The 23,071-nt window shown below is 31.7% G+C and overlaps 1 protein-coding gene across 2 annotated transcripts in view; it reads right to left on the reverse strand.

Annotated features, from left to right (window-relative positions):
- The window catches only part of HERC2 (E3 ubiquitin-protein ligase HERC2), a 599,575-nt gene that overhangs the window by 243,062 nt on the left and 333,442 nt on the right, over positions 1–23,071 (reverse strand). For both annotated transcript variants that reach the window (XM_085808058.1, XM_085808057.1), the window contains exons 40-42: positions 15,224–15,380; positions 3,728–4,005; positions 1,280–1,562 (exon numbers count right to left, since the gene is read on the reverse strand). In XM_085808058.1, the coding sequence (XP_085664184.1) occupies positions 1,280–1,562; positions 3,728–4,005; positions 15,224–15,380 (718 nt within the window). The remainder of the gene's footprint in view (positions 1–1,279; positions 1,563–3,727; positions 4,006–15,223; positions 15,381–23,071) is intronic.

Below are 23,071 nucleotides of genomic sequence, written 5' to 3' on the forward strand. Positions count from 1 at the left end.
TTGCATGCATATGGGTTCATAATAGATTGAATGCACATGGGTCTGATGATAGTTTAATAAAATTTATTTTATTAAAAGACACGCTTCAGAATTCTGAAACTTTCCCCAGAAATACTCGTACAGGTATTCACAATAGTAGCTACACTTCAAACTACTAAGAATGTTAAACACAATGCAAGCAAAGTGCATTGGCAAAGCTTTCATTACTCAGAAGTCGCTCTGAACTAACAACTCACAAAAGCAACAACCAAGAGCAGGTGCTCTCTCTGGTCTTATATAGTTTTCGCCTGGCTGCCGAGATATTTCCAGTGCTTCCTGCTTCTCAAAACTATTGGAATGCATAAGAGAGCCAAATTACAGTTACGGCTACACATGAAATTAATTGCATTTATTCAATTACAATACTTATTATGGTGATACAGGAATCAGACCAAAATATTGCCAATGGGAATTTTGGCAATTTCTCATTAAATTTGGCAACAAAAATTAGTCGTCAAAACCGCTTCCAGCTTGATGGTATCTTGACAATATAGCAAGAATGTCATTTACTCAAAGTTGAATAGGCTTGCCCCTGTATTCTTATCTCCCCAGTACAGCATCATTCTTCTCAGTTTTTTTCACTTTACACACAGAAAAATACAATACTTTCAAATATAACTGCACTAAAATAATCCATCTATGAACAAAATTCGTAAAAATATTTGTAAACTAAATTTTAAAACAATCAAATTGGAAAATAGCCACATATATAAAATTTAAATAGAAAAAATTTGAAAATCATAACATTAGTCTTAATAAACATTTAAAAGAATATGGAGATGCATCTAAACAAATAAACAAAAGGAAAACAAAACAAAAAAAAAAATAACTAAAATTTGAAGAAAGCTCTTCCAACATGACTACTCAACACTGTCAGCACACTTAACAATTAAGTTTGGCTTATTTTATTACAACAAATCCCATAAAGGCTATCAACCTAAGAGGAAGGATGCTTTCATGAAGAACTTTATAATGGAAACTGGCTCATATGCACATATAATGGGCAAAACCTTGAAAATGCCCATCCAGCCATCTCATTCACAAACCCAGGTTGAACTACCAGTATTCAGAGACTGGCCACTGCTCAGACACTCGTGGATGACTGTTAACAAAAAATGCAACCTAATTTAACCTTTGATATACTTACTTATATTTCACTAAGTATATTTAAAGCAGCAACAAGAAACAAAGAATAAAGCCAATATCATCACAAATATATTTTTCATGTAAGAAATCTTACTTAAAGTTCGAAATGCCATTTCAATGTTCCTTCGTGAAAATCCCATTTCAGTGAAAAGCTGTATTTTTTGTGGATCAGTTTTTGCAAGCACTGATGAAGATTTTGCACGCATTTTTCTTTGCCGTGTGACAGGGGTTATTACAGGGTGAGGTTGCTCAGCCTCAGGATCAACAGTATTAGTTCCAGGCTCACTAACAGGACTACTAACAGATGCTTCTTTATCAGATGAAGAAGGCATATTAGTAACAGACATGAGATACTGGACCAAAGCTAAAGCTGCAGCCTTGAAAAAAGAAGTAAATCTTTAAAAAAGTGACATTTAAAAAAAATACAAGTATAAGATTTGATGATAAACATTAGTCAGAAATTTTTATAGGGTCCATAAGTTCACTTAAAGCCAACAATAACTAACTGAGGTTGCTAAATAGGGCATACGTACTTATGATCAAATATAAAACTAAAACTAAAGAAAAAAAAAAAAACTGACCTTAAATGTATTACATAAAAAGTCTTATAATGAAACTATTAGGATTTCACAAGGATCAGTTAGAATTTCAAATACAACAAATTTAGTTTTTATAGATCTTTTCTAAACTACTTTTGAAGGTATTCCAGGTAGAATTTCAATAATACATATATAAATTTAATCAAGAACACACTATGAACTTCTTGATAAAACACATTTTAATAGTAATTTATAAATTCTAGCAATAATACCTATGTAGGAAACAACATTCCCTGTGAGTTTTTCCTACAGATACAGTGCATGGCCCAATATCTGGAATCATTGGACTTCGTGGATTAAGAAGATTTCTGAATTTTTAACCATAAGTTTAAATCTAGTAAGATGACAAGTGGAGTGAATTTATTTATTGTTGTGGTCAAATACAAAATTGCTAACTCTCCTCTCCATAGGGCCAGAGCATGTGCAACTGGTGAGACAGCTACCAAGTGCCAGAATTTAGGGATGGCTAAAATTTTAGAACTTAGAGAAGCACCAAGCAGCTAAATTAAGAATGGCAGAAATTTTAGAATTCAGATACATGGTCATTGGGCAGTATAATAGGGATGATAGAATTTTTAGAATTTAGGATTCTTAGATACTGCACTGAGTGGCAAAACGTGTAGCACTGACTCTGTCCCCCTGAAAAACCATTCAACAGCCTCAGGTATGATCCAGGCCAAATTCAATACAAGATTAATCAATATACTGTTAGCGCCCACAGTGTGACATACAAGCCAGCAGCTGTTTAAAACTGACATGCAGAACTCTCAGTTAATCTGAATGAATATCACATTCACTGCATTCCTGCTTCTTTTTGTTACTATATTATCTATTCCTAGACCTTGTAAGGAAAGTTTTAGTTTGTTGTTAGTTTGAAGGTGGTTTGGAGGTCCAGATATTAGATCATTCTGAATATTGGCTTTGGTTTGATTAGATTATGGCAAAGCACTCGAGGGCTATCTGCCTTAAGGGAGGGATGCCTACGTGGAGGACTTTCTAAGGGAAACTGGTTCGTATACACGTTACACATGGGGAAAACCATGAAAACGCCCATGCAGCCAGCCCGTTCGCGGGATTCGAACCTCGGACTACCAGTGTTCAATGACGTTACCGCTCGGCCACTAGTGGGCCTCCTGGATATTAGACTTCTAGATTTTGAATACTGCAAAGCAGATATTTCCAGAATAATGTGAGAAGAAACATATTCTTGAATGTCTCGTAACAGATAGCTAAACAAGAACATGAAAATGAGACTAAATTTAATATTAAGGCCTGAAAAATTACTAAGTAGTAAGACTTTATACAATCTGACATCTAAAATTAAACCAATAAAAATTTAAAAAGCATTAATTTAACAGTAAGAGAACAATACTTCTTCAATTTACTTATCAATACTTCAGTATGATGACTGGCATAGCAATTATGATGCGGAATTCTACATGATATGGAAATTATAAAATTAGCAATTACAAAATGAACAGAAAAAGTTTCCATGACAATTTTTAGCAAAAATACAACAGAAAGCTAAATAAATAGATACTATTTGCTACTGGTATGTTCATATATTTTTTGCATAAAACATTTCTTGAATTATGTATTAAAAAAGCAAAATGATAAATCCTCCACAGCTTTTTATATAACAGACATGGTATATTTATTAATATAATTTTCAGATGTTTTAAAAATACATAAATCTCAGTTTCAGAAACATTAAAACTGCTCTAAATAAAGACAACCTCTATTTTAGAGCAGATATATACAGATATTTGCATAAAATAATCTGCCTTTACCTGCCCTGGTTTAAATGTTAATCAGACATTTATACAGCAAATCTCTCCCTCGCCCACAAAAAAGACGGAGGGAGTTCGGTAATTTTTTTTAAATAAATAAAAATACTCAAAACATAAGGTTAGATTTTTACAAAATTCAATGTGAAAATTTACCTCAATTTCCTCCCAAGTAAAGATGCATTTTAAAGGTGATGGTTGACTGGCTGCAGACATTAAATATTGCAGTAACAACATGTTGTCATTAGATTCAGAAGTTCCTCTTTGTAAAGATAACTGTGAAGTAGAGATGGCACTGTCACAAACTGTTGAGTTAGGACGAAAAGGGCGTACTATAACCTTCTGCAGAAGTCGCTGGTGACCAAATAACACACGGACAGCTTTAATCAAATTAAGCATGAAGTACTGATGTTGCAAGTAGCTCTTATTTACGGCTAAAAATAGAAATTAACATAATTATCTGGATGTTAAAGTAGCATAAAAAAGCAGGGTTCTCACAAAAATAATGGCATTAATTCTTAATCACTATAGCCAAAATACTGTACTTTCATTATTTTGTGGTCTTGAAGGCCAACATAAAAATAAATCATTTGAAAACTGAATGAATCTGACAATAATAATACAGTCAAATGCTGATTAGCCAGAATGAGGAAAATTCTAATCATCTTAAAAAGTGTTTATTGTGAAATAATGAAATTATTACTATCACAGACAATTAAAATGAAGCAAAATTTCCATGGGAATACAAAAAGGACAAGAACATGCATGGAGTAACAACAACGATAGTAGATGACATCATTGAATTTAAGAACTTTCTTTATCCACAACAGTACATAATTAGGAATATACGTTGTAGCATTCAAAAGTTCCCGGACTGAGTCTATAATGTAAAAATTTTTGCAGCAGTGCAACTATGAGAATGTTTCTGTGTTACTACATTCTCCCCCTTTAGTGACAGCGCTTTTTGAATGCAGGTGCATTTTGTAACAGGCGATAAAAAGAAATAGTGCCAGTTGAGCAAAGAATCAATATCAAATTTTAAATTTGCTTGCGAAAGAGTGCTACGCAGATTTTTTAAATGTTGAACCATGTGTATGGAAGTGAAACATTATTGAGAATACAAGCTTTTGAGTGGCATCGTTGTTTCAAAGAAGGCAGGGAAAGTGCCGAAGGCAACAAATGCTGTGGTCGTCCTGTGACTTCATGCACCAATGAAAACATCAAAAAGGTGTCTGCGGTGGTATGTCCAAACAGGCAGCAAACAATTTGCCAAACAGCAGAATCAGTTGGAATATCAGAGGCCACATGTCAACGGATACTGACTAAGGATCTTAACATGGATAGGGTGTGTCAACATGTTGTTCCCCGCATGTTAAACATAGACCAAAAGGGAATTCGAATGGAAATGGCAGGGGGACTTAATCTTGGCTGTTGACAAAGATCCTTCTCTACATGGCAGAATTGTAACTGGAGATGAGAAATGGTGTTTTTTGTATGACCCACAAACCAAGAGAGCATCAGTAAGGTAGAAATCACCACAATTTCCATAGAAGCAGAAATTCCGCCAAGATCACTCTAAAGGAAAAAGGTCCTAGAGGTATTCTCCAATATCCAGGGCAATGTGCATCTGGAATTTATCCCTGAAAGAAGCACTGTGACCAAAGAACTCTACACTGAACTCCTGTGTCGTCTTCTACTGGATCTAATGAGTAGATCCAGCAGAAGAGACCAAAAATGTGGGCTGAGCAGTCATGGGTGCTGTTGCGTGACAACGCGCCTGCTAACCAATCCCTACTCGTGAATAACCGGTCATTAATTCCCTTATGAAAACGAGAACAACTGTTTTGCTGCCTCATCCTTTTACTCACCTGATCTCGGACACTGCAATTTCTTCCTATTTCCTGAACTGGTAAGACGCTTGCAGGGTCTTCGATATCAATCTTCAAATAAAGTTAAATGTGCATTGCAGGCTAAATTAAAGGACATGGCCAAAATGGATTCCAGACATGCTTTGATGAGTTTTACAGGTGCTGGCAAAAGCGTGTTGTTGCACAAGGGTCTTATTACGAAGGAGGATATTTTTCTGGAACTTAATTCATAATATTTTTCATGTTATAGACTTAGTCCAGGAACTTTTGAATCCTACCCTCATATTAACATTAAATCATTCATTAAAATTCAACTATAAATCATAAAAATAAATTAAGTGTACAGCTCCTATCGATCCACTGACACCTATCACAATAAAACTGCATCTTAGTGAGTTCATTCACATAACTCTCCATTTGTGTCTTCGTGGCTTTTATAGCGACAATGATTATATATGTGTAAGAATAAGTAAAAAGATTAAATTAGCAGTGAAAATTAATTCCCTTCTGTATTCTAAAAATAGTAACCTTTATTTCCAATGCGTCATTTCGAGAAAAATCTATGTCATATGACTCTTACGTAATTCTGATGATGTAAATGAAACTAAAACTCAAACAACCAATAGTAATTTTACAGCAATATTAACCATCCAATCAAAATGCTTTGAGAACCAAAATTAACTCAGTCTGAATTAAGATTTCACTCTGAACGTAACACAATTGCTTTCAACACTTTGGCCTAGCTGAATTGCTGTCTATCTGCTGCTTCTTTCTTGCTACAAAGTTATCAAAAATGTAAGCTTTTTGGAATAGGCACAATAAATGTGCCAACTTGTTTGTGGCCACAACATGTTTACTGAAATAAAAGTTAAATATACCTTGACTGCATTCTATAGCATTAAAATTCTATCTGTTCATTGTGAATACAACCACCTGCATTCTACTATAGAATTTATTACAGCAAAATCGTTAGACAGAATTGCATCTGTGCCGGGTCCATCACTGTTTTGAGCATACTTAAACGAATTTGGATGCAAGTTTATGCCATGATTATTTTTAATTTCCGTGTTTATAATCTCTTGCTCGTGTTCTGCCAGTGTCTACGAAAAGAAAAAAAAATTGTACTTCGTGATCATCTGTTATGTGCATTGCAAGTAATCAGTGCTTTAGGTTCAATAGGAGTAAATTTCAGTCAACTACAAAATTATTAAATACTCCAGTCATCATTCTGTGTTTATGAGAAGTGTTTTGAAGTGCTATGTGCAAGATACTTCCATCCTGCATCAAAAATTTACGGAGGTCAACATGTGTCATGCACTTCGCACGTGGTGAACTGCAGGAAATCCTTTAAATTCATTTTCCGATTCCTATATGGTCTTATGTTTATCAAAATGACTTTCTTTTGGTCAATGTATATCTGAATCACCATTATTTCAATGAAACAAACCTAATGCTCGTTCAGTGATTTTAAATTTTGTGTGAAAAGTTTTAATTAAAATTCCTGAAATTTAATTTTATTGTTTAAAAATAAAAACAGAATACAAGTGTTCAAAGAATGAAAACACAAGCATTCTGAAATTTTCATTTAATCGTTTGGCATTTATTAATTTTGTTGGCGCTATTTTCTGTGACTTGAGTACGTTTAAATTTTTCGTTACTGTGAAATAATTAATTAGATTAATATAAATGTTGTTTTCAAAATGATGTATTCTAAACTATAACTATGAAGTAAGTGATTTTTAAATTAAGTTCTGCTTTGAAATTTAGGTATCTGATGTTGTTCATATTAGATTTTAAAAATTTAGTACCATTTTTATTGATTCAAGTTTTATGATACTAAATAAATATAGTTTTTTCTAATTGTTTTACATAATTAAATAACGAATTTAAAGATTTATAATTATTTTATTTAGGGAAGGTTATTGTAATTACTGTAGTAATTATTAGAAATGACATTACTGTTTAAAAATTTGAAGTTTAAGAATTTTGAATTATTTGAAAAATGAATGAGTTAATTTTGAAATCCTGGTATGCAAATGTTTGAATATAATTTAGAAAATATGTTTAAAATACTGAGCATAGTTATGATAGATATAAAAATACTAAAAAGAGAATAAATGTATGTAAGAGTATGATGAGGGAGTGCTGGTACAAAACAGAGGCCCTGTTTTTACCTCTGTTCTTTTACCCTGCTCATATCAGAAGCATAAACTTTGAAGGCTCCCACATTATAATTTTTTTCATATAATTATTATTTTTATATAAATGGAGCGTGTTAACTTTTTTTTTTATAAGTGGAAGATATAGTGCAGTTCAAAAAGGCCAAATGTCTTTAAACAAGGAACAAAAATTCAGTACATGAGTTCGTTAAAGTGGTGATGCCCAAATAGCTGGAAATGCTTGAATTGAAGAATTCAAGCAATTGAGAAAGCTATAGGTGTCTTCTGGTTTAGTGTAAAACAAGAAAATTGACAATGTAACAATGACAGTAAAACCATAATTTTACTAATACTATTATAAAATTTAAGATGTTAAAATATATGTTATAATACCGAAATGTAATTATGTTTTTAACATTTTGAAGTTTGTGATTATTCAAAATACATAATGTGCGTGCAAAATTTTTACAACTGTGATATTGTGCTCAAAGCCTTTTTGAAAAAATATAACTATGTGAGGTCTAAAACACAAAGACTTTTGGACTGAAAATTTTTAATAGGACTCCAAAATCTTATCAAAGTTTATGTTTTGCAACTACAGCAATAATTATTTTGCTCAAAATTTCAGGATTTGTATTTTTTCAAATTATCTCTCTTCTTCTGTAATGCTTTCTCTCTAATGCTTTTTCTTCTGGCTTGCTGTTGCAACCTTTCTTTTGAAGGGGGGATATGTAAGAATATGTAAACTATTACTTCATGAAACTATTACTACGAAGATTAAATTAGCAGTGAAAATTAATTCCCTTCAGTATGCTAAAAATAGTAATCTCTATTTGCACTTCGTCATTTTGAGAAAAATTTATGCCATATGACTCTTACATAATTTTGATGATGCAAATGAAACTAAAACTCAAAAAGCGAATAGTAATTTTACAGCAATATCAACCATCCATCCAATCAAAATGCTTTGAGAACCAAAATTAACTCAGTCTGAATTAAGATTTCACTCTGAACTTAACACAATTGCTTTCAACACTTTGGCCTAGCTGGACTGCTGTCTATCTGCTGCTTCTTTCTTGTTTCTAGTTGTTAAGTTATCAAAAATGTAAGCTTTTTGGAATAGGCACAATAAATGTGCCAACTTGTTTGTGGCCACAACATGTTTACTGAAATAAATGTTAAATTAAATATACCTTGACTGCGAAATTTCTTATTTGGATCGGCCATTCTACGGCATCAAAATTCTAGCTGTTCATTGTGGATACAACCACCTGCATTCTACTACAGAATGTATTACACACACACATATATATATACACACAAAAAAAAATACCCTTTTTTTTTAAAGTATGTTCTTGTTTTGAATGCTGATTTAATTTATACAGCCAAATGAATTTATTCCCCAATTTAAACTCCTTATATGTACATGTAAATTATTAATACTATGTTTTTAATTAGCTATAATATAGGTTATTGCTATGTTTTGTGTTTATTTTAACTGTAATTGAAAGAACATGATTTTGACATTCTCTTTAATATTACCTCAGCTAATCAGGAATCTACTGTATATTTATCTATTGCTTACCCATACTTACAAAGTGCTAATAACATGATAACACATTCAAATAAGAATCACAGAATTCCTCATTAAGATAGTTTCTAGGCAACAGAAAAAAAAAAATGTAATTTAAAAGATGATACTACGGAGGTTAAGTATGGTGGCACTTTAAAAATTAGCCCGTCTGCCTGCTATGAACTGCCACTCTTGTGATTCTTTGCAGAAAACATTGCATATTACCGAGTTCCTTCACATAGTTCTGCATCTTCATAGTTTTTAGAGCGACAGTGATATAATCTAAAATATTCACGACAATGAAGCAGGCAAGGTGAGGTAATATCTCTCTGTCTATGCACCCAAGTTAGATTTTAGTGTGCCACTAATAATTAAATTGCGAGCATACCCCCCCCCAATTTTTTGAATGAAATTTGCATTACACTTATAATAACAAAAAAATAATGCAACTAATTCCTGAAATGCATAAAAAAGAATATAGCAAGCACACAAAGCATCTAAATATTTGTATCTAAATTAATAAGCATAAAAATAAATATTGTTATTATAAAAGAACATTAGTCTACACATCTATGTTCAGAAGAAATATATTTTGAATCCTGGAATAACAATATAATCACATAAAAACAAGGACACAATAGCAATTATAAATTCAAAAGATTCAAAAGAATAGTACTAAGAGCTGCTGATGAACTATTACATATAAAATATTTTAATAATCACAAACTAATAAACAATGATATCTTAAACGTCAGCTATAAACAAACATTTCACATCTCATAAAATACTTATGTCGTTCATCATGAAGTCATAGAAAGTGAATTAATTTCAGTGATGTCATGTATCATATAAAGACCAGTAATTTAACCATTAGAAGCATCTTCTGTCAACTTTTCTTTGTCTTGAAGTGCCACTATACTCCATTTAAGATTCACGCTTTTGTTTCACTCAAAATTTGTCAAATGCGTATTATAAAAGAACATTAGTCTACACATCTATGTTCAGAAGAAATATATTTTGAATCCTGGAATAACAATTTGTTCACATAAAAACAAGGTGTGTGGTGTGGTGGTGTATTTAATTACGGCAAAGCACACTAGGGCTATCTGCCTAAGGGGAGGGGTGCCTTCGTGGAGGACTTTCTAAGGGAAACTGGCTCGTATACACGTTACACATGGGGAAAACCACGAAAACACCCATGCAGCCAGCCCGTTCGCGGGATTCGAACCTCGGACCGAACTACCAGTGTTCAGCGACTTTACCGCTCGGCCGCTGGTGGGCCCATAAAAACAAGGACACAATAGCAATTATAAATTCAAAAGATTCAAAAGAATAGTACTAAGAGCTGTTGATGAACTATTACATATAAAATATTTTAATAATCACAAACTAATAAACAATGATATCTTAAACGTCAGCTATAAACAAACATTTCACATCTCATAAAATACTTATGTCGTTCATCATGAAGTCATAGAAAGTGAATTAATTTCAGTGATGCCATGTATCATATAAAGACCAGTAATTTAACCATTAGAAGCATCTTCTGTCAACTTTTCTTTGTCTCGAAGTGCCACTATACTCCATTTAAGATTCACGCTTTTGTTTCACTCAAAATTTGTCAAATGCAATTTTTGGTTACCTGTGTTTTAAAATGAGACATGGCATTATCACTGAAAACAGTTTATAATGGTGACAGTTACAGCTTTATAATGGTCACATCATTATCATCGCATGATGAAAACTTTTCACCTTATCACATTTTCCACCGATTCCGTGGATCAGAGAACTTAAGTAATTTTTCTTTCTTCTTCTGTTCTGAAGACATTTCTTCAACAATTGTGTTTTGTTGCTGTTCCTGGGTTTACTGTAATTCTTTCTTGTTCAGTGTATTTCCTTAGTGCCCTAGCAACTTCTCCATATCTTCACTGTTAATTTCCTAGTCCATGGCTTTGTTTAGAGACAAAATATCATACATAACAAAAAAAAAAACAAAAAAACAAAAAAAAAATTTTGTCAACTTGAGTGTTCTTAACTCAAGACAGCACTCATCAACAGAGGCATTTTTTATTTAGATAATTTGTTCATGAACTGAAATGCTCATGAAATGAGACACTCAAGGTCTAGTATGTGGATCTCAAGAATTTTAGCATCACATTCTATATAAATCCCCTTTCATATGCTTAGAGTACCTTCACAAAAAGACAAAACTGTCTTAAACGCTTTAGAAGGTGTATACGTGCAACAGAAAAGCATGCTAAAAGAATAATTGTCATTACTCTGAAAATCTTGCCATGATTTTTTAATAATACTCATTCATTTGATGCAAAAATTAGTGAATCGTGAATAGGTGTGATGTAGGTTCCAGAAATTTTAACATCATGCTTTATATATGGCCTCTTTGTGTGGTGTGTGTTTTGCTGCTTTAATCATTTTCAGTGAAAATATTAATTGCAATTGATCCTAACTTAGTAATCTTTTCTATGAAAAGGGTGACTGCACAGTTTAAAAGTACATACAATTTTATTCATTGGTCCATAGGCCTCAAGTATACTATACGTGCATGAATTTTCACAAGACAAACTTTGCAGAAAGAGATAAATTTTTCTTTGAAACATACTGCACCTTTTATTTGACATCTGAAGACTTCTAAGTGAAATAATAATACACAGTTTTACAAAAATAAGACGTGTAATCAGCCCTAGTGTGCTTTGTCGTAATTAAATAAAATGAACTTCTTTGAAATTTACATATTTAAGATGGCTGAAGTTATTAAAATATGTACTTGTGGGAAGTATACCCTTTCAAGCTGCAAATCACCATGTCAATCCTTTCATGTGCAAAACATAACTCACTTTCTAGGATGATATACATGCAATAACTGAATTCATTTATGTCCAAACTGGGCAAATAAAATATAGAGACTTTGTTATCAGATAAAAGAGCAAGATTTATGCCTTCAACTCTCAGTTAATTACCTTCTCCCTATAACAACTTTTAAAAAATTTGAACACACAGGTAATTTTGTAAAAATCATTACTAAATAAAAAATAAACATTTCTAAATTAAAATATTTGAAATATTATGCAGGTAAACCTCAGCCTCTTAAATTTCATTAATAAAAGAAGTCAAACAAAGAAATGACTAAAATTGTTGTGACTTTGGAAAAAAGACCCAGGCTTAGTTTTATCACTGCCTTTAATTTTAAGGTAAATTGAAATTTTTTGTCCATTGTTTTAATGCTTAAACATTCATAACTGAAAAATTTGAATAAACATTATTTTTTAATATGCTAACTGAATATCTATTTTGAGATCATACATAATGTTTTATAGGTTATGTAAATTTGACAATTTTTTGAAAAATATTAAAAATTCAAATGTTTAAACACATTAAAATTACTTGAACTTCATATTATACCAGATTTGCAGAATATGCAAGAAAAAAGTTTAAAAACTTTATTAAAAGTCTGATATGATCAAATACACACCAGGTTTGATTGCCATTATAAAGCAATTCCATGCTCTACTTTTAAATGACTGCTCATATGATTTTTAAAAAACTTGGCACTTTGGCATAATTTTAGGCACAGAATGAAAATATGTAAAGAAGATTAGCAGGAGATTTTAACAATAATTTATTTTTGCTGAAAAATGTACATAAGCTCAATGCTGTGTTTCAATCTAATATAAACACTTGCATAACTTTTTGAGAGATGAAGTTCAGTTTTATCAATTGCTGAATAGAAAAAAAAAAAATCAGAAAACTATTATCTCCTCTTTTTTGGGGGGGGGAAGCTCAGTGTACCTACACCAGGCAATGGAGGTAAGCATAAGTTTAAAAATACTGTTATGTAGCAATCATCGCAGGATTTGATGCAAACCAACAAAAATGTAACACTGTTTTAGAGGGAAATCATGCAATTTTCATGGTCAACATAAATGATAAAATGTCATATTTAATACACAAGGAAAACAATACAGCTACTAAAAAAAGGCAATATAAATCAAAACTACTGTGGCCATGAATCATGTAGCAGGGATTTTTTTTTTTTTTTGTTGTTTATTCTCATTGTGTTCAAACAGCACAGATTTAAGGAGGCATAAAATTACTTTTAAGTAAGTAATCAAAGATAATATACTGACCATCCTTTTTAATTAACTGCTTGATTTAATTTTGCTATATATACATAATTTTATGATAAAAGGTAATAATAATTATAATTTAAGCATTACATTTCATAGTATAATTACCATTACAATGAAGTCTAATATAACAATCATTACAATTTATTATAATTATTCACCAATAATAAAATAATCATTGCAATAATCCTATAATGAATAATTATTACATATCTTTATCTTTGAGCTAACATATATCTACATAAATATACACCCATAAAGAAAAAGAAATTTCCCAATAATTAGTTTCAATAATTATATGATAATAAATGATAACTATGATTATTTAATTATAATAAATAATTATATTTCTTTTTGATTTTGGGGCTAAAATCTATATGCATTATTATACATACTGAAGTAGTGAAGGAAAAAACCAAATTGATTTTAGGAAAAAAAAAAAATCTTGAAAATACAATACTGGTAAATGTCACATTAAACTGACTATGATCTACAAAGGCTTTACTCAGATAAGGTAGATACCTATTTAAATTTTTTTTTCTTTAACTACAGAAAGAATATTTCTGCTACAAAGGATAATTCCATTATTTTCAGAGATCTTATTTTTAAAAGTAAGCAATGAAATATGCACTGTTCATGTAAAACTCATATGCTATGAAAACCTTTTTGGTTTCCTAATATTGCACATCAATGCAAACATTTGCTTTTATTTCTGAAAAAAAAAAAAAAAAAAAAAAAAAACAATGTGAAAGATAACAGGATCACAAGTAAAATTGACACTTTCCCTCTTGCAGTAAAAGAATGAATTTCTCAGAAAGAATGAATTCTTATGTGACCTTTCAACTTGCAGCATGTAATTAACACCCCTTTTGAACAATCCTAAGTTCTTTGGCAGAATGCCAGCCAAGGTTGTGTTTGACATTGTTGAACTACATTGTGATGTTAGGATTAAATAGCAGTCTGCACATTTTTTAAGAACATATCAGGGCTAAAATTAAAGTGATATTTTGCATTTACAAATTAAGGGGAAAAAAGGAGGGGCGTTAGAAATGAAGATCCTTTAAAGAATATCAAGAGATCACAAAATCAGTCTGAACATCACTAGGATGATTTTAATTATAAGGTTATTAATCTTTAAGTATACATTACTTTTAGCAACACCAATTTATTTATAAACTGCAATTCTTCCTAGATAGTATGGCAGATGGAAGACAATCCGTTGTACCAGCCATATATGTTGCACATTGTACAAGCTGATGATATGTACCAGGCTATTTTCAATGTCGCATGGGATACAGAGGCTAATTTTTTATGTACCAAAGTCATTTAGTCAACTTTTCCATCAGCAAGGAACAGAAAAATTGCCAGGATATGCCATTTCCCACTCCACATTAAGGGTCAAATTTCAAATCCCCATTGTACACTAAATTTTTAGCAGCCTTATTAATGTAGTGAAAGCATGGAATGTACATGTCCTACTTCCCAGGAAAAGTTAAAGGTTGATAAGTACCATTAAAAAAACTAATTTTTCAACTTTTGTTTCATAACCGCCTTATAACTCTCTAATAATGGGATTACACTACAGAAATTCCAGAAATTATCCAAACGACATCAATACTTCAAATCAGATATATTATAGATCAACATTTAAAAAATACAATATGAAACAGTTCAGATGGCAAAGTAAAATTTTCCATGGGAGGGGGAACTTAGAGATGCATAATAAGATACCTGTAAATAAGGAGCTGCTATATATATATAAAAAAAAAAAATTAAAAGGTAGAAATATGCAAGAAAATAAATTTTAGTATTAGAAAGTAATTAAATGAATACACTAAAAAGAACATTCAAATCTAATACCAAAATACATTTTATTTAATTTAGATGTTAAATAGAACTGCACATACTTGATGTAGTTGATGTAATCAAATTCAGATCGATAGATTTACTTTTCTGTTCTATAATGTGTTCTTCTCCAACTGCAAGACCTAATAAACTTGTCCATACATCAAACATATCATCAGTTATAAGACATTCATCTAACTGAAATTTTGGGGCATGTACCTTTAATAACAACAAGAGCACTTTTTTAAAATTTCATTAAAAAGAAATTATATAAGTAATTTTTATAATTTACTTATTTTTGTGCAGATTTGCAGAAGTACTCTAAATAGAAATAAGATAATTTATGTTATGCTAAAAAATAATTTAAATATAAAAAGGAAACCATCATTCAATAAATTTAAAGATTATGAGATATGCAAGTTTAACTCCTTTAAATAAGAAACATGACATCAATAAAAGTAAAAACTAACACTTTAGACTGAGAATCTTAGAATAAGATATGACCACTTTTACATAAAAGGCTCTGTTTGTATCGCTTTATGCAATAGTAGAATTAAGTTTGGTTTGGTTTGGTTTATTATAGCAAACTCAGTAGGGCTATCTGCCTAAGGGAAGAGATGCGCTCGTGGAGGACATGCTACGGGAAACTGGCTTATATACACACCATACAGAGGAAAAGCCACAAAAAAAAAAAAAAAAAAAAAAAAAAAAAAAAAAAAAAAACATGCAGTGAGCCCATTCATCTGGAATCGAACCCAGGTTGGAACTGCCAGTTTTCAATGATTTTATCACTTGGCCACTGGTAGGCAATTAGTAGAATTAACGATTCTAAGAAAAATGAAATATTTATAAATATCATGTCAGTATTTACATTTCTAAGCTTCCAATCAATTTGACTGACATTGCTGCAGGATGTACACAGAATATAACAATTTAATGTTATTACAAGATAAATATATTATCTTGAGATTTACAGCAAATTTATGACACAGACATAAAAATACAAACATATAATGTCTCTCTATATAAAATTTCATGCTTTGTAGAGACATTAGGTAATTTTTGGAAGTGGAAGAGATGAAAAATTAACAATGCCTTCGCCGGGAATCGAACCACGGATCTCTGGAATACACACCCAGGGTGCAGACCACCACACAATGAAGGCATGCCAAGAAGGTGGGAGAAATACCTTACATACTCCCTCTTTTAAAGGGCAACTAGGTTTTTTTTTTTAGGGGACCCAATCGCCAAACCCTAGGTGAGGAGAATCATCATCCAACACAATTTTAGTTCGGGCACCACCGTAGAGACATTAGGTACTTTTAGAAGCAGGCAAGATGAAACGCCTTTGCCGAGAATCGAACCACGGATCTCTCAAGTACGCGCAGAGCTTGCAGCCTACTACACCACAAAGATTCCCTAAGGCATGAGAAATACCTTATAGCTTCATAGTTTATTTTACAGTATGTGTTTTTGCAATCAGTAGCTAGATCAACAGAGAATAACAAATAAATATTATTTATGAAGTTATAGAACAAGCTCAATAATTATGAAATTTTTTAAATTCCCAGTCAGCCAACTTGCAAATGATACCGCAAAACAGTTAAATTTGCAGATTCAGAGATAAATATTTGTCAATACTACAACTCTTGTGGCCAATTTCATGATCCTCATGGTATAGCATGATTCAATAAAACCATCCTCTGCAGTTAAAACAACATTAAAACAACATAGAGGTCCAAGTTAATACATACAACAAAGGCATTCCTTTCTATCTCTTAAGACAGATGATTTGCTCCCACAAAATCACATATTTCTCATATATTTTTTTCCCATTTTTCTTGCAATCATTTCTCACCTAATGGGAGGGGCGGCAGAAAAGAGGAGAGAACCTTGAGAATGAACAGCACAACATTTAGATTTAAATTACCTTTTTGCTCAATTTAAAATTTTTCATTTCCCTAACATCTAATGCATGATTATCATCAGCTGCTTAAGCTTATATATGCATTTAACCAAAACAATTCCTTAAATGTTAAGGAATCTAAAGAATGTAGTAACAGATTAGCTGATAAAATGAATATCAACGTTTGCAGCTAAGAAGTGACTCTCAGTTGTCATATTACTGGACTATCAAAAGTAGGATCAATTTCAATAGGAAAACCTACAGCTCAGCAAGCATACAACCTAAAATGAGTAACAAAGTAATCTCAGTAACAAAAAATTAAAAGCAACAGTTCTCAATATTGCTCCTCATTCACCACTGACACCACAAAAATGGTTAAAAAACAAAAGGCAACTGAATCATTTTTGCAATGTAATTTTTATTAATTACTGGTTGACAACTTCAAACAGATGCATTATCCATTGCTTATTGGATTCACTTCCATCCTATGCATATTTGAGTTTATTCAGTGAATGAGCTTGAATAGATGGTAATTAGTGTATTGCAAATTGGGATTTCGGTTTTAAACTTATCTAGTAAAATAATAACTAACAATTAACCCAATAAATAATTATAAAACAATAATAAAAAATTAATGCTAAATTAAAAATATTAATGCTATTTTGAAATTCTTTCTTTAAAATTTTTATAACTGACGAATTTTTTAACTTTTATAAACAGTTGATCCATATATTTACTTTGCATTGTTCATCAACAGCTTCTCAAGAGTAATCTTAATTTCATAAAACTGTGGGTGATATTTTTGATTAACACCTTTCAATTCAAGTCTTTCTCAAAACTCTCAGTACTTTTCTAGATTCAACTGATGTTCATGTCATTACTTTCCTGTGTATCATGTTCACTGTCAGTTTCTGCAGTTCTGTTAACACTTTCTGCAATATCATAGTCAGTTTTTACACAAAATTTCAATACTGCCATCAACTGACACATGGCCTATAAATGAATCTTCATAACTTTCCTCACTGATGTCTAAAACATAAGCTATGGCTTTTAGTTCCTCTGAGGCTTCTTCTACATAAAAGCCACATTTTCAAAAAAAAAAAAAAAAAAGTTTTTAACTACCTTTTAAGAGTTAGTTTGTATTTATTTGTATAATTCTACATTTTTTTTGGGGGGGGGCTTCCTGGAAATAGGAAGTGGCTGATTTTATTAACCACCAGGTTTAACACGTATTTTTAAAATATCAAACAGTAATTCAGAAGACAAACAACAAAAATCAGCGTTATATTTACAAAATTTCCACAGGACTAGTTTCGATGGTTTTACTGAACCACCATCCTCAGCTGCAAAAACGCAAAAAAAAATTTTTTTTTTTTCTTTTGGTTTTGCAGCTGAGGATGGTGGTTCAGTAAAACCATCGAAACTAGTCCTGTGGAAATTTTGTAAATATAACCCTGATTTTTGTTGTTTGTCTTCTGAATTAGTATTTATTCGGCGTGTTATCATGTCTTAATCAAACAGTAAATTTAGCTGTAATTTATTTAGACTAGAAGTATTCCATTTTTTTTTTTTTAAATCTTCCTAGAACTTCTTTCTTAGAGGCCTCACATTATAGTTATTCAGTCTATTTTTATTGAGGCAATATAGAAAATTTAAAGTCAATTTCAATACTGCTTTTAGAATAATTGTTACAGCCTGCATTATTTAGAAAGATGAAAAAGAGAAGACAAAATAATCTCTATAACACTTTTAGCTGCAAAGCCAAGTAGAATGTACTTTAGCATAATCTGTATTTTCTAGATTTACATAAAGGCAGCCTATTGCTAAGCACAATTACATTGTTTTCAAATTTTTTCAATCTAGAATTTCATGATAATAGATTATCCAGTATTTTGTCAGCTTTACTTGCAATACTGCATCTCTGGGTGCTGAAGTTACCATTTTACTTAGCATGGTAGATTGTGTATTCACTTTATACAGCTGTTATGGAAACATACCAACTTTTAATATCAATATGATTCTTGATTAATCATTTTGTCAACAATCTGAATTTCAATTATATTAATCCTAAATACAGTGTTTTCGAAAAGATATATCTAATGTGATATTGGTCTTGAAATCATCATGATAATCAGAGAAATCTTAGAAGAATGATGACCACCATCATTTGAAACATTAACTTCAGATTTTTTAACTTTTACATATAGTTATTGCATTCTGAAATACGCATTAACAATTCTGATTGATCTTAGATACCTTAATGTTTCAATCTATGCAACTACGGTCCTCAGCACTGCCTGTTCTTCCATACATTTCCTTAATTTTACTAACACAGAAGTATTAAAAGAAATTTGGAATGTGGAATTCTTAAGTAGAGATACTTTCAACATGCATGGTCTAAAGGTAAAAACATCCATCAACAAAAAATGTTTTCATTAATCACTACTATTCAGCAATAGAGTCATAAGCTAACAGTCAAAAAGGTAATAAACCTAATCTACAACACTATTTTGAATGATCTTGTGACCTAACACATTTTCACTGCAGTGGCAATTATGGGATGTTTTCATACCATAATCATTCATGATTATTATTCTACTTTAAGGATAATAATCCGGATTAAAAGAATTTTCACGATTTACGCTATTCTGGCTAATCGTTGGAATATGGTAACAGGTAGTTTGGCGACATTTTGGTAAGGCGATAAAGGTTACTAGCTAGGACTTTAGCAGTGTACATGGATAAAGTCAAGAATGTGTGCAATGCCATTTTTGTGCAATTCTGGGATGTTTTTCTAAGTGAAAATAAGTTGACGTGTACATGGATATCGTGTATGTGCAATTCTTATTTAGCATCTTCAACTCCCCCACTACATTTATATGACTATTCATGTCATATTCTTCTATATTCATGTGAAGCCGTTGTACGTCGAAAACGTTTCGTTAATGTCAGCATTTAGCTGTTGTTGACAAAATTTTGTTTCAGGTTAGGACAATTGACAGGATATGTTGTTGTCACTTTAATTCTTTTATTGGCATTGAAACCAAGTTTTTATATTACATTAAATTTAAATCATGACATCATACGGATTAACTTGAAGCGTAAAAAGATATTGTTCCTTGGTTTTGGCAACCAAAATTTATTTACGAATCGGCTGTTGCTTGGATAGAATGAACTGATTTTATTTATATTGAGAAATTTGTATGCTTTTTCTTTTCAAGGTGTACATAGAACTCATAAATTTTGTTTTGGCCGTGACTGCTACTTATTATTTAATCTCAGATGCTTGAACTTTCATAAATACACAAAAAATTCCAAAACTGGAGTATATTGGTAAGACTTTTACGTGAAACATTCCTTACATATTAAGAATATTAATTCTTATTTCCATAAAAGTTCTAGCAAAGTGTAACTCGGCTAGCAGATTGTTGGAAAAAAATTTTGAGTTTAAAAAAAAACCTTTACTTCGTGAAAACAAAATGGGGTCCAAACAAAAAGTAGAAGGTTGCTGTAGCAGGGTTGGTCGCCAAATTTACACCAAAAAATCACCAAGTTACTATAATCCAATGATTAACCGCTATTCTAAAGATTATTTCATGCATTTGTACTTTAAGGATATCAAACATATCATTCAAAACAAAAAATTTTAAGAGAATAAATCCATCATATTACAGTCTATTTATTTGAACCAAACTACTGTTGCAAATACTCAATAATGAAAAAAAATACAGCCAAAATAAATTATTCCTACACAATTATGAACATATATCCACCACTGACATAGTATATCAAACAATAAGACTACCACTATTGCTAAATCTTATCTTCAGACTACAGTCAAAAGTCGTTAATTCGGACCTCAAAGCTAAAATCTTTCTGCTCATGCGCCGCGTTGACGCATGCGCATAGGCGTTTGCGCGTGCGCACAAGACCTTTACGACTGCGCATATGCGTCTGCGCAAGCGCAGAATACGTTTGCGCGTGTGCGTTTAATGTATAACGGATGGTATAAGCTAAAATTATCTAATTATCTATTTCAGTTAATGTTGATGATTGCATTGTTCCATAATCTTCAAATTGTGTCTGGCTTATTATTTTTTCAGACTGTAACAGCAATTTTATAAAAGTAAGCTTGAACTTTCGATTATGTCAAATAGAATTTCCGATGCTGAGGCTCCCAAAGAAGGATCTACAAAACGAAAGTATATTTCAAGGTCCATCAAACAAAAAGTGGAATTGCTACAAAAAATGGATAAAGGCATATCCTTTGTTTATCTAACCATTTCGAAATCTGTTTATCAATTTCACGCTGCTCTGCATGGGGAGTGGAGGGAAAATGTTGCAGTGCACAATGACCTGGAAGTTGATCTGTCAGCACTATCGTTATCTTCAGGGCAGATGTTTTTATTTTATTTGGCTTATAATTCCTTACTAAATGCAGTATTTCATCTCGATGTACTCCGTCTTTGATATAATTTAAATCAAATTCCTCGTCATTATAAATACCACGAATACAAATCAAATAGTTTTCTGGTTGCAATTTTCTAATTTTGGCTATGTGTAATGTATGCTTTACGCATGCGTACGTTAAAAGAAATGTTTAATAAAGTAAACAAATAAATATTAAGCTTCTTTTTTTTTGTAAATTTTGATACCCTTTAGATCATAATTGCTCATTATTTTATAAATTACGGTTTCATATTTTTAATTTTATAATTTCTGCATGCCATCTTACCAGATTTAAACTGATGATCTATAATCCGGAAAAAATCGATAATCCGGAATCACCGAAGTCCGGATTAAAGACTTTTGACTGTACCATACTAAAACGACAAGTCACATGAGATAGATGGAGATGCAGTTTTCTAACACAAAACTTTTTTTATATAGAATTTTAATGTCACCAAAAGCCAGAACACAAAGCTGATTTTAATCAACATTTTGTCAGGTTATTTTATTAAGGATTACTTCACAGCCACTTTCTTAGAATTTTCTGTAGCATGTTCTATTCATTCTGGGTAAAATATCCAGTCTTGACCTGTTTCTAGCTTGCTTACATACTCTTGTTTGAGCAATAGTTATATCAACTGCTTAATCAATAACTTAGATTTTATAGCATTGTTAGAAATGAGATGTATTCATACGCAATGGAAAACTTAGCTTTTTCTAATCACTCTACAGATGTTATAACTGATACAATATTTAAATAATACACCTGATGATTTTTAAATGCATGTGAAAACTAAACATATTTTACACATATATAAATGCAAAACATTGAGAAAAGTTTACCTTTCAGCATATAAAATGAAATACATTGAAACACATACATAATGAAATACATTGAAAAGCATGGTCCCAACCAGGATAGTGGTTAGCGATACTGACTGTTATACGAAACGGCCCAGGTTTGAATCCTGGAGAAGGAGTGGATGTTTGTAAATGTATAGTATCTGTGTGGTACGGAGGCACTTTATATATGCAGCCAGGTGAGTTCTCTCGAGAGGTTGGTGCTAAGGAAAGTGGGGGTGGGAGACAATTGGACCCATTCCCATGGGGGTGCACTCCATCAAAATTAAGGGTAGCACTGAGCAAAGTCGCGCGTCACTTGTATGGTGCTCAAGGCTCTTGCAAAAGCACAGGCGCAATCTTGCACTCCTTGCCATGAATATCATGGGCTTGTTCTGATGTTATTGTCAGACAAGTCAGATAAGTCACAACACAGATTGAAAAGCATGAATTTTGCTTTGAATATACATAGGTTTTGGCTATAGTCTACAAGGATGAAAGAGCAAATCACCATAATTGGAAGAAGACTGATAAATTGCTTAAATACCTAGCATACAACAAACAAAATTATGAAGCAACCATTTTGACACTTTTGTAGTACAGATGAACACTTAAAGAGACTCAACCTCTGGCTATCTCTGCTAAATGTATCACAACCGACCTCATATCATTTTTAGAGCCTTTCCTGTGAACAATAAGAGGATGCACATATTAC

This window comes from Stegodyphus dumicola, chromosome X1 (assembly GCF_044657685.1).
Source record: "Stegodyphus dumicola isolate Sdum_Otavi_A_Nest chromosome X1, ASM4465768v1".
NCBI classification, from domain to species: domain Eukaryota; kingdom Metazoa; phylum Arthropoda; class Arachnida; order Araneae; family Eresidae; genus Stegodyphus; species Stegodyphus dumicola.